We start from the raw sequence: 18,034 nt of genomic DNA on the forward strand, positions 1-18,034 counted from the left end.
AAATATTAGTAAAATGGCTATGCTACTTAGAGCAATCTATACATTCAATGCAATCCCTATCAAAATACCAACAGCATTTTTTAAAACAGAGCTGGAACAAATAATCCTAAAATTTGTATGGATCCAAAAAAGACCTCGAGTAGCCAAAGGAATGTTGAAGAGAAAAACAAAGCTGGCGGCATCACAATTCCAGACTTCAACCTCTATTACAAAGCTGTCATCATCAAGACAGTATGGTACTGGCACAAAAACAGACACATAGATCAATGGAACAGACTAGAAAACCCAGAAATGGATCCTCAACTCTATCGTCAACTAATCTTTGACAAAGCAGGAAAGAATGTCCAATGGAAAAAAGACAGTCTCTTCAACAATTGGTGTGGGGAAAACTGGATAGCCACATGCAGAAGAATGAAGCTGGACCACTTCCTTACACCATATAAAAATAAACTCAAAATGGATGAAGGACCTAAATGTGAGACAGGAATCCATCAAAATCCTAGAGGAGAACACAGGCAGCAACCTCTGTGACCTTGGCTGCAGCAACTCCTTGCTAGACACATCTCAAAGGCAATGGAAACAAAAGCAAAAATGAACTACTGGGACTACATCAAACTAAAAAGCTTCTGGACAGGAAAAAAAAAAAAAAATCAACAAAACCAAAGGCAACCTACTGTACTGAGTGGGAGAAGATATTTGCAAATAATATATCCAATAAGGGATTAATATCCAATATATATAAAGAACTTACATAACTCAACACCAAAAAACCCCCAAATAATCCCATTAAAAATGGGCAGAGGACCTGAATCAACATTTTCCCAAAAAAGACACACAGGTGGCCAACAGACATATGAAAAGATGCTTAACATCACTAATTATTGGGAAAATGCAAATCAAAGCCACAATGAAATAGCACCTTACACCCGTCAGATGGCTAAAATCAAAATGACAAGAAGAAACAAGGGTTGACAAGGATGTAGAGAAAAAGGAACCCTTGTACACTGTTGGTGGGAATGTAAATTGGTGCAGCCAATGTGAAAAACAGTATGGAGGTTCCTCAAAAAACTAAAAATTGAAATACCGTATTATCTAGTAATTCTACTACTGGGAGAAAATGAAAACATTAATTGAAAAAGATATATGCACCCCTGTTTATTGCAGCATTATTTGCAATAGCCAAAATATGAAAGCAACCCAAGTGCCCATCAAAGAGGAATGGAAAAATAAGATGTGGTGTATATATATACACACAATGGAATATTACTCAGCCATAAAGAGAATGAGATCTTATCATTAGTGACACCATGGATGGACCTAGAGGGTATTATGCTAAGTGAAATAAGTCAGAGAAAGACAAGTAACATAGGATTTCACTTATATGTGGAATCAAAAAAACAAACAAACACACAAAAAGCAAAAACATACCCCTAAATACAAAGATCAAACTGATGGGTGGAGGTAGGCAAAAATGGGTGGAAGGAGTGGGAGCTACAGGCTTCCAATTACCAAATGAATAAATCACAGGAATGAAAGGTACAGGATAGGGAATATAGTCAATGGTATTTATTATAGTAGTGCTATATGGTGACAAATGGTAGCAAAAGTTTTGGTGAGCACAGCACATAACATATAAAGTTGTTGAATTACTGTTACTATGTTGAATTACTGAAACTAATTCAAAACTGTGTGTCAACCATACTTCAACTAAAAAAACTATTTGGGGAAAAAAAAGTTCTACAGGTAATACTGATACCACCCCCATTTGGATTATTAGCCCAAGAATTCTAAGTTAAATTTCTGGTAAGTACTCGAACTAAGGTATCCTGCCTAAGAGAAAACAGTTGATTGGCTTAGGATTGCAAATTCAGTTTTAAATTGAAAGTAAGCATCAAAATTAGAGATAAATGACTAAAAAAGATAAATTACCAAAAAGATTAAATCATAGGGATTTGATCAAAAAATAATATTCCAGGATACATACTGAGAATCAGAACAGATACATCTCCTCAATGACTATCACCAACTATAGCACAGAATAATGGGCTGATGATCTTGAATCAGAAAATCATAGTGGCTTATCAGTGTATTTATGGAGTATATCCAATGTACTCAGAGCTGAGTAGGCAAAGTGGGGGTATCAAAAGAAGTACCAGATATTTAGCAGGTATTCAACCAATATTTGAGTTCATAAGCTAAATGAATGAAAACACAGTATGGTCTCTACCCTCAGGAGCTTACAATGTAGTACAAAGATAAAACAGATATAAAAGAAACTTAATTATTAAATAATCTGAATACAGTTTACCCTTGAACAATGCAGGGGGTTAGGGGCACTGATCACCTGCCCAGTCTAAAATCCACCTATTAACTTTGATGCCCAAGAACTTAACCATTAATAGCCTACTGTTGACTAGAAGCCTTACCAATAACATAAACGGTCAGTGAACACATTTTTTTGTAAGCTGTATATATTGTATTCTCACAAGCTAGAGAAAATATTAAGAAAATCATAAAATACATTTTCAATACTGTACTGTAAAATACCCGCATATAAGTGGACCCACACAGCTCAAACCCATATTGTTCAAAGGTCAGCTGTATGTTTGTCAAGTTGTTAAGAAATCACTGAAGTTCTTGAATGGCTGAACATACACAACAGCTGCCAACTGATTTGAGCAATAGGATGCAAGTATTAAATTGCAAATTCTACCAGGTCAGTGGGAGTAAGTGAATTCGCCAGCAGTGGAATAGTGAAGGCTTATTTACCTATTTCAAAATCTCTTCCCTATTCTACTACTTTGATATGGCCTGGGTGAGGGAGGTGTATCAGTTAAAAAGGTTTTATTTAAAGTATAAATATATACACTTAAAGGTTAAATCTATCTGTAGCTTAATGTCATTAATTCAGTGAAATATATTGCTTTCTTCCTAATCACCAGTCAAATCACCCTCACTGATGATTTCAGAAGATGAGGTATCTGGAGAAGGAAATTCAAACCTGAGGAGGATGTTATGAAGAAATGCAGGTAGCTAAAGCCGTGCAGGTGAGGCAGCATTAGAAAAATGGCCTACTCTGTCTCCACAGACTCTCCTACCTTAAAAGCATCAGCTACAGCATTTGAAACCACCCCGACTGCTCCATTTCTTTTATGTGCCTGGAACTGTTAATGCCTGATAAATCCTATATATTACCATGCTTGCGTTTAGTAAACAGTTTGATTAATAATACTCATTTTACTCACACTTAATAACTTTCTCACTTCTTAAATAGACTTCTCTAAGATTATTTTGAAGATAAATTTAAAATAATTTTTTTAAAAGATTTTATTTATTTGACAGAGAAAGAGATAGCAAGAGCAGGAACACAAGCAGGGGGAGTGGGAGAGGGAGAAGCAGGCTTCCCACGGAGCAGGGAGCCCTATGTGGGGCTTGATCCCAGGACCCTGGGATCATGACCTGAGCCGATGGCAGACGCTTAACGATTGAGCCACCCAGGTGCCCTAAAATAACTTTTAAGGAATCAGAAAGCTTGATGTAGAATTTAGATCTGACTTTATTACCTTTTATTTTTTATTTTTATTACCTTTATCACATTGCATTTATTTAGTATATCCTCTTCACACCTTTGCACTGACTTGCAATATAAAATTAAATCTGTTTACATAAAATAATGTTCAGCTCCAATAAAATTGTAAAAAGATTACTTTTTAAAATGCAGTAAACATTTAAGACATATTTTGAAATGATAAATAAAAATCAACATGAATCCAGTGACATTATCCCCCACATTATGTAAAATATCACATTATTCCCCACAAAAGAGTTCAATGCAAAAGAGATTCAATGCAAAATAAATGTTGCCTGATATTTTACATTCAGTTTGTGTCTTTACCTCTCTATTCTCAGGCAGATATTTTCTCTTAAAAGTAATGCTTTAACTGTTCCTTATGAAGACATCTTACTCATTGTTACTGCATATTTATTTATCATTTATGACTGTTCATTAGTAATTAAGTATTTCCGAAGGTTTAGGGTAAAAATCATATTATGTTCATTCATACAAAATAATCTTAATTTTTAAAATGTCATTATTTGTTATACTATTTTTAAGTAGTTTGCTAAACTGAGTGTTTTGTGGGTTAAACACACACAAAAAAACTACTTCTATTTCCTAAGTTGATAAGAACTCAGCTCATTCCTATACCTGATATTAAAACCTTAAGGGTTAATCCTCATCATCTTTGAGAATTTCTAAAGAATGGGTCAACTATACCACACTTGCATTTGTAAATTATTTTGCCCAGAGGCTTAATCAGGAATAATGCACTCAAAGAAACCAGACTCTAAATTCATGCCAAATAAAATGATAATTTTTTTTCAACCTGTATAAAAATTGATCTTCTAAGGCATACGGAAAAGGAATACAATGTTTAACCAGCAGGACTGCTCAAGTACTGACAACTAAAATACTCCTTTCTTAGCAATGGCCCAAACGTTAACTTCTAGAGAATTTTGACTGATAGAATAAAATAATTCATGCTAATTAGATTATATAATTTTTGCCACTTTTGAGACAAAATATATAAATTAAAATAGTGTCTGTTTATACCACTTGCAAATGTCTATATACTAAAATTGCTACAGCCTATAAGGTACATACCACTTAGAAAACACAAATGGTCACACACTGCTCTTTTCAGGTATATTCATATAAAGATGAAAATCAGTATTTGTAGCATCAATAGGTCTGATGAGCAAATGTCACCCATGTAGGTATGACTGTCAAATCAATAGCCAAAGTGTGCCCTTGATTATAATCACTATTATAGCTGAATAATCTGTAAATTATATCATGAGTTGTAATCCCCCATCCACTACCAGAACATGCCCTGTAATATATGGTGATTCTAAAAGAAACACAACCGCATGTGCCACATCAATAGGTTCTCCAAACCTCCCAAGAGGGATATTTTTCTTTAAATGTTCTTCTTTCAAGTCTTTCGTCATATCTGTGTGAACAAATCCTAAAAGAGAAATGTTTATTTAGTTGAAAAGGGTAGACACTAAGCCATCTGCTCAATTTCAAATAAATATAAATTTGCTCCTGAAAATTTGAGATTATTAACAAACTTGTTTAGGAAATAGAGTTCTGCTAGCAATCAAGTAACCAAGTCTACATTTTTATTCAATTTAACTCAATGAACATTTACTGAACACCAAAACATTTGATTCCCAAATATTTGGCCCAACTCCCAGCACAATATAAGTGGGTAGATACAAACATGAGTAAAAATTCCATTCCTTCAGGAACCTGTAGTTTATGGAAGAAACACTCACTTGTCCCACTAAATATAATAAAAGGTCATCTGGTGAATACCCTTATACACAAACTACCACAAAGAAGTAATTTTCACTTCATTGGGGGTAGAGGGGTAATAGGGTTAGAGGGAAGAAAGGTGGTCACATGAACTGATTTGGCAGGTCTGACAAAAATTAGTTTTGTTTGCTATAGCTAAGATAGCTGATGATCAGAAAGAACAGTATTCCCAATATTCATATAAGAAAAAAATCTTAGACGATGGACTCTGAAAAACAAACTGAGGGTTCTAGAGGGGAGGGGGGTGGGAGGATGGGTTAGCCTGGTGATGGGTATTGCGGAGGGCACGTTCTGCATGGAGCACTGGGTGTTATGCACACACAATGAATCATGGAACACTATATCTAAAACTAATGATGTAATGTATGGGGATTAACATAACAATAAAAAAAAAGGGAACCACACAATAATAAACAAGATATTGTTTCTGGGAAAAAAAAAAGAAAAAAAAAAGAAAAAAATCTTATGGAATGATCCTATTCTGCTGCAAGTATATACTGAAAATTCAAAATTTAACATGGCATTAGTAAATGAAATGAAGCTTAAAGAGAACATTTTCTAAAGTATATGGTTCTGTGGTATAAAGTACCACATAATATACTAAACAACCAATTCTAAATGACTCATATAATAGAAATATGCCAGAACTATAAATTTATTAAGAAAATCTAGTGAGATTAGTCTGAGACAAATACATATTACCAATAAAATACTCAACTTACAAAATCAGTATACTATACATTACTCAATCATTTAAACTTTTAAAAAGAGAGCAAATAATTAATCCTCATGAAATAAAAAAGATTTAATTTTAAGGTCATGAAAAATACATGGACTAAAAGACATGTGAAGTGAAAGATTAATGTGCAACCTCAAGAATAGTTTTCAAAAAAAGAAAGAACAGTTTTCAGACTGGCTTGTACTAAAATTAAATCATTTGTAATTCAAACTGTAATTTAATCTAAAAACACTGCCATTTGAAGTATCAGGATAAATGTGAACTAAATACTGTATTAAGAATTAACCTAAGGTCATTGGTTTATTATGTAATACTATGTTATTTAATTTTTCTTTGCCTTAGGTTTCACTTATAAATATTTAAACAGTTTCTTAAAAGTCTTATGAGAAATAATCATAGATTTTTCTATCATGAAGCCTACAACAGTGACAGCTTTCTTAGGGAAAAACTAGAAATAAGCTGAATGTCTTTCAAAAGGGAACTATTTAAAGAAATCATGGTACAGCCACACAGTAGAACAATATGCAGCTATTAAAAATGATGCTATGAAGTACATTTATATTAAAAAGGTTACAAATGCATTATAACCCCATTAAAAAGAAAACAAAATATATATATATACTAATGACTAAAACAACCACCAAAATATTTTTTTTTTTTTTTTAAAGATTTTATTTATTTATTTGACAGAGAGAGAGACAGCGAGAGCAGGAACACAAGCAGGGGGAGTGGGAGAGGGAGAAGCAGGCTTCCCGCCGAACAGGGAGCCCGAGGTGGGACTCGATCCCAGGACCCTGGGATCATGACCCGGGCTGAAGGCAGATGCTTAACGACTGAGCCACCCAGGTGCCCACAACCACCAAAATATTAACAGTGACTATCACTAAATACTATTATTACAAGTGATGATTTTTACTTTCTTCTCTGTACTTGTCTGTACTTTCCAAATTGTCTACAACATATGTATATTATTTTGGTATTCAAATAAATAGTTATTGAAAAAGATGCACAGTACTAACTTCAAATTGTCTGAAATGAGGACCTGGAATAAAAAAACAATGTTTTTTTGTGTGTTTCATTGTGAAATATGACCTCCTCTGCCATTAAATCTTACCACATTTATTTAAAAAATCCACCCCACTTACTTCAATCCCTTTCATCTTTAAGAACAATGAGATGGCCAGAAGGAATGCAAGAATATAGAGAAGTACATGCTGCAGATAATAACAACACTGGATGACCAGCCTCTGCAGAATTTCAAGTGAACTGTAAATGAAACCTCATCTACCGTGAAGAGTCATAATAATCAAAAGGCAATCCAATTACCTTAAAAAGCACTATCATGGGACTTCCTGATATCCAGTTTCATGTCTTTGGACACACTTATTTTCAAAAATACCTCAGAGTATATTAGGGAAAAAAAACTCACCTCACATATTCAAAAAACTGAATTAATTAAAATTATGAAGGTAACATTAAAGATCACATTATCTTCTCAAGGAGTTCATGATACACTTACTTTACTCTAAGGTTGTTTTGAATTCTGGCAAAACTGGCATAAAATATTTCCCCACTAACTCTCAACACCCTCAGCAGAAAATCAATAATGTTTTTTAATCTTAAAGGAAAAAACTCGGGGTGCCTGGGTGGCTCAGTCAGTTGAGTGTTTGACTCTTCATTTCAGTTCAGGTCTTGATCTTGGGGTTGTGGACTCAAGCCCCGCATTAGACTCCTCACTCAGCAGGGAGTCCCCTTGAGATTCTCTCTCTCCCTCTGCTCTTCCCCCAGCTCTTTCTAAGTAAATAAAACTTTTTTAGAAAAAAATTCAAAAAAACTACAGTAAAAATGTTTTTGCTAGAAAGACCTTGTAACGATGAACTTCCGGTGAGCTTTTTTGGTTCTGGTGACTTTTTCTCAAAAGCAGCATTTTGTGATAAAAAGACCACTGGATTAGGACACACTAAACTAGATTCTGGTTCCCTACTCTGCTAATACTATCAAAGCTATGACCCAAGCAAAGTCATGTACTGCCTAAAACTGTATGACTGTTTCTGTATCATAAAATAAGTGAAGTAGATTGAAAATGATGGATCCCTGAGATGTCTTTTAGCTCTACAAAACTATGATTCAAAGATGAAAAGTATGCCTCATTAAATGACAACTTTCCTTGAAGATTAGGAAAGTGAGCTCCCCTAAAAGTTAACCCTCAGTTCCTACGTTGGTAGCTGGGTGGATAATTAGAATAGCTCCAATTCAGGAAGCACTGATGCTAATCTAGGTTTTTATTCATTCTGTGCAGAAAGAAACAGATTTGGGTGGATGTCAGCCCCGGCATGTTTGTCCTTTTGGAGACAAAGAGTAAGGCCACACAATCTGGGAGAGGCCATCTGAAGGCATTTCCACCTTGGAAAAAAAGGCAGGTCTAGAACAGAGCATGAGGTACAGAAAGGCAAACCTTGGACAGGAAGAGAGATTTAGACAGTGAGATACGTTTAAGAACAATTCCACTGAGATGGAAAGAAGTCTTATGCCACATAGATATAGGCCCTGAGGACAGACTATATTCTTCCAAAGAACAACCAAATAAGCCAGAAACATGGAATAGATAAAAGCTAATTATCTTGAAGCTTTTGATAAGGTCTTGTTCAACGTTACAGCCTAGATTCAGCCCTGCCATAGTCTGTGTCCACGTTAGGTCAAATTTGAGAAGGAGGGGTACCATCTGAATCCAGCAATGGAATCATGATGTTCAGATACCCACCTCACTTGAAGATTCTCCCTCCCCCTGCTCAAGCTTGGAAGATAAGGGTGTTATTTCACAAGGGGAAGTCTGCCACAGATTCTCCCCAGGTCTATGAACGGATAATTATAATGACAATCCTCATGGGATAGCTGCTAGCCAACCCTGAATGCTAGACAGAAAGACTAAAATAAAGTGGGCATCAGAGGCCAAGTTGAAAGGAAGGGATTAATTCACCAATACTGGCTTTTCTTCTTTGATTATGATGTTTGATATGGAGACCGAGAACATACCCAAAGACCCAAGAGCAGCTTGGGTCTCAACATTATCAGCAGCTTTTTTTTTTTAATTAACAGACTTATTTTTAGAGCAGTTTCAGGTTTACAGAAAAACTGAGCATAAAATAGAGGGGGTTCCCATATACTCCCCTATTACATTACCCCTATTTTCCCCAATTATTTATAGCTTGCCTTAGGGTGGTACATTTGATGGTCCAATATTGATACGTTATTAAGTAAAGTCCATAGTTTACATTAGCATTCACCCTTTGGCTGGTATAGTTCTATGTTTTGACAAACATAAAACGTAACATCCAGCATTACAGTATCATACAGAATAAATTTACTGCCCTAAAAATCTATCTGCAGCTTTTAAAAACTCATGTAAATCTTCACCAAATTTATCAGAAATCAGATAAAAAATCTGAAGCTAATCTCAAATGACTCCAGGGTCTACCAGATTTCAATGTCATTTTATGCTATAGCTCATAAACCATGTGATCCTCATTTATAAATATATTGGCAACCCAGGTCACTGCATATAAACAGCCTGTTGGATTCTCTATCATATATCACAGGACCTGAGCAGAGATTTTAGCAGTCCTTAAACATTTCACATACTCCTTTTTGTGCTTGTATTGCTCTCCAGTTTGTGCTCTCTCCTTGGTCTAATATGACTCTCTTCCATATCATTCTGTCACTTTATTTATAAAGTTCTGGAAATTTTGCTCTCCTACTCACTTTACTATGTATGTATTTACAATGCCTTTCAAGCTGGGCTATGAAAATTATAAACTACCAGTAGGTGCCACTGACCAACAAATGATGTTATTGATCACTTGGACAAATTAGAGGTTTCCAGCTGGAAACAAACCTTAACCTTAAACCAACAAATAAATAACTGAAATGACATGCACTCAACTTAAAACAAGGATACTCCTACTTTAGTTCCACATACATGACAACACACTCAGTGTATCTTTTTTAAAAAGGTACAGATAGGAGCACCTGGATGGCTCAGTCAGTTAAGCACCCGCCTCTTGGTTTTGGCTCAGGTCATGATCAAGCCCTGTGTCGGGCTCTGCAGTGGGTGTGGAGCCTGCTTAAGATTCTCTCTCTCCCTTTCCCTCTGCCCCACCCCTACTCCCTCCCTCCCTAAAAATAATAATAATAATAAATTAAAAGGTATAGATATACTCTTCCACATAAAAGCAAGTACATGGTTCTTGTCCAATAAGAATTTATATTTGATAAATTCTAAAGAAAATGTATTTCTCGGGGCACCTGGGTGGCTCAGTTGGTTAAGCGACTGCCTTCGGCTCAGGTCATGATCCTGGAGTCCCTGGATCAAGTCCCGCATCGGGCTCCCTGCTTGGCAGGGAGTCTGCTTCTCCCTTTAACCCTCCCCCCTCTCATGTACTCTTTCTCTCTCTCATTCTCGCTCTCTCAAATAAATAAATAAATCTTTAAAAAAAAAAAAATAAAATGTATTTCTTTTATCCATTTTTTTGGCTAGCTATATAAATAAACAGCATTTCACTTCCATATTAGTTGATCACTATTTTAGTTTTGAAAACTTTTATATACAACACAGACCATATATTTAAATAAGACACCAGGATTTTAGCCTATCACCAATATTAACATTTATAGGATGTATATTATTTGATACATCTACTGGCTCAGGTTTTGATTCTCTGGTATATAGAAAGAACTGAAATAACCCAGACACTTTTTTTTTTAAAGGAGAACAGGCTGTTGCCAAAAACTAGACCAAAATTTTAACCCAGAACAAATTCATATATCTTAATATTGTGTTAGTAAAAGTGTACAGGGAAGCAGTGTGAAAAATCAACTCCGTACCAAATAGTACATAAAAGGACCTAGAATAACACCTGTTTTGAGTAGCTGCCAAGCTTACACAAACATTTGTCAACAAGATTTTCTCCAAGCAGTAAACATAAAAGCTCTTCAACTTAAAAAAGGGGGGTGGGGGTATGGATACTAAGGTACCCTACAGAAATAAATGCAATGCTGTACTATCTGTCAAAATTTAAAATGCATATACCCTTTGAGTCTTGGCAGTTTTGTTCCCAGAATTACACTCATTATACTCATACATATACAAAATAAATTACATACAAGTACTGTCACTGCATTATTAATTGTAATGGCAAAAGGTCAGAAGTAATCTAACTGCCCATCAAGAGGCAACAGTTATTAAATCCACTATGGTACACCCATAAGACAGACATTACTGTCTTTTCATTCAGCCATTAAAAGTAACGCAGCAGTCACATAAGACCACATATTGTATGATTTGGTTTATATGAACTGTCCCAGAATAGGGGAATCTACAGAGACACAAAGGTTAGTGGTTGCCAGAAGCTGGGGAGATTGGAGGGAAATGGGGAGTGAATGCTAAAGGCTACAGGTTTCTTTTGGGATGATGAAAATGTTCTAAAATGTATTGTGGTAATGATAGAACAATTCTGTAACTATACTAAAACCACTGAGTTGTACACTTTAAATGGGTGAATTGTATGATATGTGAGTTGTATTTCCATAAAGCTGTTATTTTAAAAAGTAAAGTAGTTCTATACGGAATAATATGGAATCAACTCCAAAAAACTGTATTATGAATAAAGCAAGATACAGAACACTGAATAGTATGATACAACTTGTTTTCTTTTTACATATGTATTTATATATTCATATAAATAAACACAGATGTATGTTTATATATTATATGCATACACACACACACATTTTATTGGCTTGTATATGAAATACCAAAGACACTGATTAACAGTAATTGCTTTGGAGGAAAGAAACTAGATGACTAAGGGAGAGAAGACTCACTTTTCAATCTATGCCTTTTTGTACTTCTGAATTTAGTACCGTGTTTATACTATCTATTGAGAACACATTTTTTTTTAAAGTAATGTATCCATTATAGTTTCAATTTTTTAAAGGTTACTGTAGTTTTTATTTATTTATTTGAGAGAGTGAGAGAGAGAGAGAGAGAAGGACCAGGGGTAGGGGCAGAGGGAGAGGGAAAAGCAGACTTCCTGCTAAGCAGGGAGCCTGATGTGGGGCTCAATCCCAGGACCCTGGGATCATGACCTGAGCCAAAGGCAGACACTTAACCGACTGAGCCACCCAAGCGCCCCTACAGTTTCAATTTATCAAATATTGTTTCTCATATTAAATATTTCCTAATCAGTAAGATTTATCCATGATGAGAAATTTTATATTTGAATACCAAAGCTTAGTAACTAACTGATCTTTAAAAAGTCAGTAACATTAGGCAGTAAATAACAGCCTAATTTATTATTTTCCCCATTTCTTGATTTTCCTGTTATGATTTGCTTCTTAACTGTTTTCCTTAACTGTAAACTCCATTTGAAGGTGACCAGGAAAACTGACATAAGAAGAAACATATTTGTTAATTCTGAGGCTTGTCAGTTCTAATTAAAAGATCTGGTAATGAAATGGTTTGAAATTACTACCAAAAATAAATAATCCATACAATCAATTTAATTGTTCTACTTCAAACTGCACTTTGCTTCTGACCAATAAAGCATATTCATACTATGAATCCTGCTAAATATATATGGCCAATAATAAAGGTGACCCTATGAAACGACCACATTTTTAGCAATAGGTTTTTTCCTGTAATCCAAATTGTACTGGAAAGTAAGATCTTTAAGAAAGGCTATATAACCACACTTCCATTAACACTCCTAAAAATTCCCTTTGTATACAAACTGGATTCCCCACTACTTAGCCTGTTGCCTTGACAACTGATTCACTCTGACAAAATTAAGCATTCCTTCTTCAGTGTTTCCATAGCATCATATATGTTCCTCTACTTTACATCCATCATACAGCATTGTAATTATTTGTTTATATGTCTGTCTTTCTCACTGTGCTTAGCTCCTTGTAGCAGAATATCTTATGCATTTCTTATAATTTTGGAACCCTTGCATATAGGAGAGAGTCCAGAAAAATCTGCTGAGTTATTATGAATTAGAAACATGTGCATTACCCTTAAATCATCTAGCTTTTAAATCATCATGAACTAGAATTAACTCTTCATCACCCACACTACTGCAATCCCTTAATAGAGGGAAGCAAATACATGCAGCCCCAAATCACAAATAATCTATTCTATATATGGCTAAACTAGGGTAACATTAAAATCAATCAGGTTGCATAAGCATATACAAATACAAAGCAGTGTCAAAATGACAGTACAAGTTTTGGATTTTCTTTTTTTTCCCTCTAAAATGGTTTTATCTAAACCAGAGTAATTTATCAAGTGTTCATGGATTTGGAATGCTTGAATTTAGCCAGTCTCTGTGACTGAACAATGAACTGAGATGAAGACACATAACAGAGCACAAAGGTTATCAGGACATTTTGACATTTCCCTAATCCCTGCTAGTTTAGCATCACAGCCAAATAAAAGACCAATCCCAGGGGTGGCTGAGTGGCTCAGTCGGTTAAGCGTCTGCCTTCAGCTCAGGTCATGATCCCAGGGTCCTGGGATCAAGCCCCACGTCGGGCTCCCTGCTCAGCAGGGAGTCTCCTCTCTCTCTCCCCCTGCCTGTGCTCTCTCTTGCGCTCTCTCTCTTTCAAATAAACAAACCAACCAACAAACCAATCCCAGCACGCAAGCTGGAACCATCAGTGACTTGAAATGGAAAGGTGGCATAGGTCTACTCCAGCCTACTCTTACAAACAACCAATGAACCAAAAGGTCTTTTCTGTATAGATAATCAGTTCTTCAATACCTACAGTAAAGGACAAAGATTCCATGGCTAACTGGCAGAGGTGTATGAAAACAATCATTTCATTCAAAAGTCAAGTAAATACCTAACCCAAATTTTTATCACACCAAAGAATGATACTATAGATATGAGTTTTAGCATATTTTTATCACCCTCTTAACTAGTCCAGGTTTTGTGTATGTTTTGGGGTTTTTTTTAATATCCATTTGGTCCAAAGACAGTTTCTACTTTTTATAATGCCATGGTCTCATGTCTTTGATAAGTTAAACTTTTGTTTATACTACCTACATTCTGCTGAACTGATAAAACACAAATAACTCTAATTTCCAGATAAATGATTTTTGACGTTATTGTGGGACTTCTTGAGATTTTGTTAAATATTGAACTATAATGTTTTCTTAAAACTAGAATCTACTTTGTTACATGGTCTGCTTGTAAATCTGTGGAATCCCAGATACTTGAGGCAGCATACATAATTTTCATTTTGTATTTCTAACTGGATTAGTACTAATTTTATACATGTTTAACTGATCTGTATACTTTGGAATGCCACTTGGATAAGGTTTCTGACTAATCTGAAAGTCATCACAATTAATACTTGCACATTTGACATTTCTGGCCCTATTTTGGCTGAAGAATGATGTACAGTTATGAATATTTTGCATTTCATGAGGAGAACTTAATATGTTTTTATGTAGGTATTTTAAAGAAATTTTAACTGCTTTTATATCCTGTGAACTAAACACACTGCATAGCACTGAGTCTTCTGATAGATGCCTATATGCTGCATTGTTTCAGTCACTTCTGGGAGGTCCCATAACGTTTGTAGATCATTAACAGAGAAGCATCTAAAACATGGCCCCTTTCTCACCTAGGTGGCTCAGTCGGTTAAGCATCCAACTCTTGATTTCAGCTTAGGTCATGATCTCACAGTCATGAGACTGAGCCCCGCATCGGACACCACACTCGGGGGGGGAGTCTGCTTCTCTCCCTCTCCTACTCCTTCTCCCTCTGTGCACGCTCACTCTCTCTATATAAATAAATAAATCTTAAAAAACATTTAAAAATAAAATAAAAAATAAAACATGGCCCCCTTCTCAAACTGAGCAACAACCTTTTCAAGACGAGCTTTGGCAAAAGTTTTCCCTTATAATTCTGTATTCTTATTTTGGTCTAAGTGGAGGTTGGTTTTATAACTCTGTCTTGAAGATTATATCAACACACTCACACTTCATCCTATTTTCCTCTGTCCTACAGATTACTTAGCACACTGTGAAAATGTAAGTTGAAGAAGGAAATTCTAAGAGTTAGTGATTTGTAGAATGCTTTGTGTTCATGAGTACAGACAGCTACTGAGTGGAACAGAACTTGTTTAAAATTTAAGGCAATTAATTTGGGGGTGTTTTTTTTTTTAAAGATTTTATTTATTTATTTGACAGAGAGAGAGACAGTGAGAGAGGGAACATAAGCGGGGGAGTGGGAGAGGGAGAAGGAGGCCTCCCGCCGAGCAGGGAGTCTGATGTGGGGCCCGATCCCAGGACCCTGAGATCATGACCCGAGCTGAAGGCAGTTGCTTAACCGAATGAGTCACCCAGGTGCCCCAAGGCAATTAATCTGAAGATCAACAAACCAGCTGTAAGTTGTATATTTGAATTTATTTTAAAAGCCTTAGCATAAGTTAAGAATTGGAAAATTTCTTTAGCCTTTAGCAAGCTACACTGTAATTCCAATCATTGTTTTAATATTTTCCAATTATCGATAACTGACAGACCAAGTTAATTGGTTTTGCATCCCATTTAATCCATCAGTATTTTCAAGCCACGAGGAATGCCCAAAGTAAGCACAATAAAAGGAACACGTGCACAATAATGTCCTACTTGTCTTCTTGGGAAGTCTCTGATTTCTGTGTACTTAGCTCAAATCAAACTTGCTTTGTATTACAAGTGAATTGCATCTCTACTAGCTTGGTTTTTCCTACATCTTTAACAAGAAGTGTTCCTCATAGATTTCCTCCAGGAAGCTAGCTCTACTATAAGCTTCCCACTGTGACTTTGTTACTATTTTGAAAATTATTAAATTATTAAAAATTATTAAACAGCCACATCTATTAAACAGTCATCTTCATTGTTGGCCACTCCAACATATGTCTGGTTTTAGAAATCTTAGTTTCTCTAAGCAGTGCCTCGTGCATATGTAATAGTACTTTTTGGTGCCAGAGTATACAGTCTTATTTCTGTTACCATGTCCTACCACTTTCTTCCTCCCATGCCATCACATAATGAGCCTCAAAGCCCCCATCCATTTGTTAGAGACAACTACAGATAAAATCACTGTTAAAATCTTGCTACTTCATAGACTGATTTTTATTGTTATGTTAATCACCATACATCATTAGTTTTTGATGTAGTGTTCCATGATTCATTGTTTGTGTATAACACCCAGTGCTCCATGCAGAACGTGCCCTCTTTAATACCCATCACCAGGCTAACCCATCCTCCCATCCCCTTTTTAAAATTTTTTATTGTTATGTTAATCACCATACATTACATCATTAGTTTTTGATGTAGTCATAGACTGATTTCTAAAAAGGTGTTTCTTCCTCCTGAGTCTGTGAAATTTTATCCTTCAAATTTTTCTTTGTGTTGAAATTCTAACATGAATCCTGGATAGCTCTCTAGGGTACAATGAGGCCCAGAGAAAGGCATCTTGTATATTTTGAAAACAAACATGCGACCCCTGACAATTCTTTTTTTAAATACCGACTTTCTGGAGAAATCAGTATGTCAGTTATTGTACATGAATGGTTGGTGAAATATGCAAATGACATCACATATGCAGCCTTGTTTGATCATTTCCTCTGGTCTACACGGTTATTAAAAGCATACTATGTTATAGGCCTATTCAAATATTTTAAATACAGAGAAGTATTGTTTCCATAAGATAAACTTAAGAAATATATTTAAATAATATACGCATTACTTGGAAAACTCTGCTTTGACACTGACAAAGTCTAAATTAATTAGCAAATGTATCCCAGTGAGCAATAAATCAATGGAACATTCCAAGAAGAGAGAAGGACACTTAAAATGGAAATAGTTCTCCAAAAGTATACAACTTGGAGTTTAACTAGTGGATATGTTACTAATATCCAACCCTCTGACCTAATTTGAAATTCTTACATTCAACTTTTAAGAGTTCTTAACTTATAACTGATTTTTAAATGAGAAGTTTCTCTTGTGTTTGAGAGTTTGAGAGTAATCATTTACTAGAAAATGCAATGTGGGGGCCCCTGGGTGGCTCAGTTGGTTAACTTGATTTTGGCACAGGTCATGATCTCAGGGTCATGAGATCAAGCCCCACATCAGGCTCCACACTGGGTGTGGAGCCTGCTTAAGATTCTCTCTCCCTCACTCCCCATCTCTCTAAAATAAAAAAATAAAAAATGCAATGTGGTTTATGCAAGCAAAACAGCCTGGTATTACTCTTGGCCTCCTCCTTGAGGGTAGTGCAGACTGGCAGTGTGGGCAGGTGTAGCCACTTAAGTCCTGTCAAGACACAGTCATGCCCTCACATATTTCACTACTCAAGAATTTAGTAACAGTGAAAATTCCATGTTCCTATTCTGATACTCAGAAGTGCCTGATGATGCTGATGTACTTACAAACACAGGAACAATCTCTGCTATTATTGTACAAAGCCATAAGAGTATATTAATTATATTTAAAAAGAAAAAAGTAAAACTGTCACTATTTGCAAATGACATGATAGCACATATACACACACACACATATATATACATACACACACACACACACACACACACACATACATGTATCACCCTAAAGAGTCCACCAAAAACCTACTAGCAGTAATAGATGAATTCAGTAAAGTTGCAGGATATGAATATAAAAATCTGTTCCATTTCTATAGACTAATAATGAACTAGAAGAAAGAAAAATGAAAAAACAATCCCATTTACAATTACACCAAACAGGATAAAATACTTAGGAATAAACTTAACCAAGGAGGTGAAAGACCTATACTCTGAACCCTATAAGACACTGATGAAGAAACTGAAGATGACACAAAAAATGGAAAGAT

General features: G+C 35.5%; 1 protein-coding gene across 2 annotated transcripts in view; it reads right to left on the minus strand.

The window, feature by feature from the left end:
• Window positions 1-18,034, minus strand: part of CBR4 (carbonyl reductase 4) — a 90,386-nt gene that overhangs the window by 63,830 nt on the left and 8,522 nt on the right. Inside the window, exon 5 of one of the 2 annotated variants that reach the window (XM_032413169.1) lies at window positions 3,507-5,027. The exons of the other annotated variant lie outside the window; for it this stretch is intronic. Within the exon in view, the coding sequence (XP_032269060.1) occupies window positions 4,849-5,027 (179 nt within the window). The 3' untranslated portion in view covers window positions 3,507-4,848. Of the gene's footprint in view, window positions 1-3,506; window positions 5,028-18,034 lie in introns of those variants that run through there. 2 annotated transcript variants of the gene reach the window in all.

Source organism: Phoca vitulina, unplaced genomic scaffold (assembly GCF_004348235.1).
Source record: "Phoca vitulina isolate PV1807 unplaced genomic scaffold, GSC_HSeal_1.0 scaffold14, whole genome shotgun sequence".
Lineage (NCBI taxonomy): Eukaryota > Metazoa > Chordata > Mammalia > Carnivora > Phocidae > Phoca > Phoca vitulina.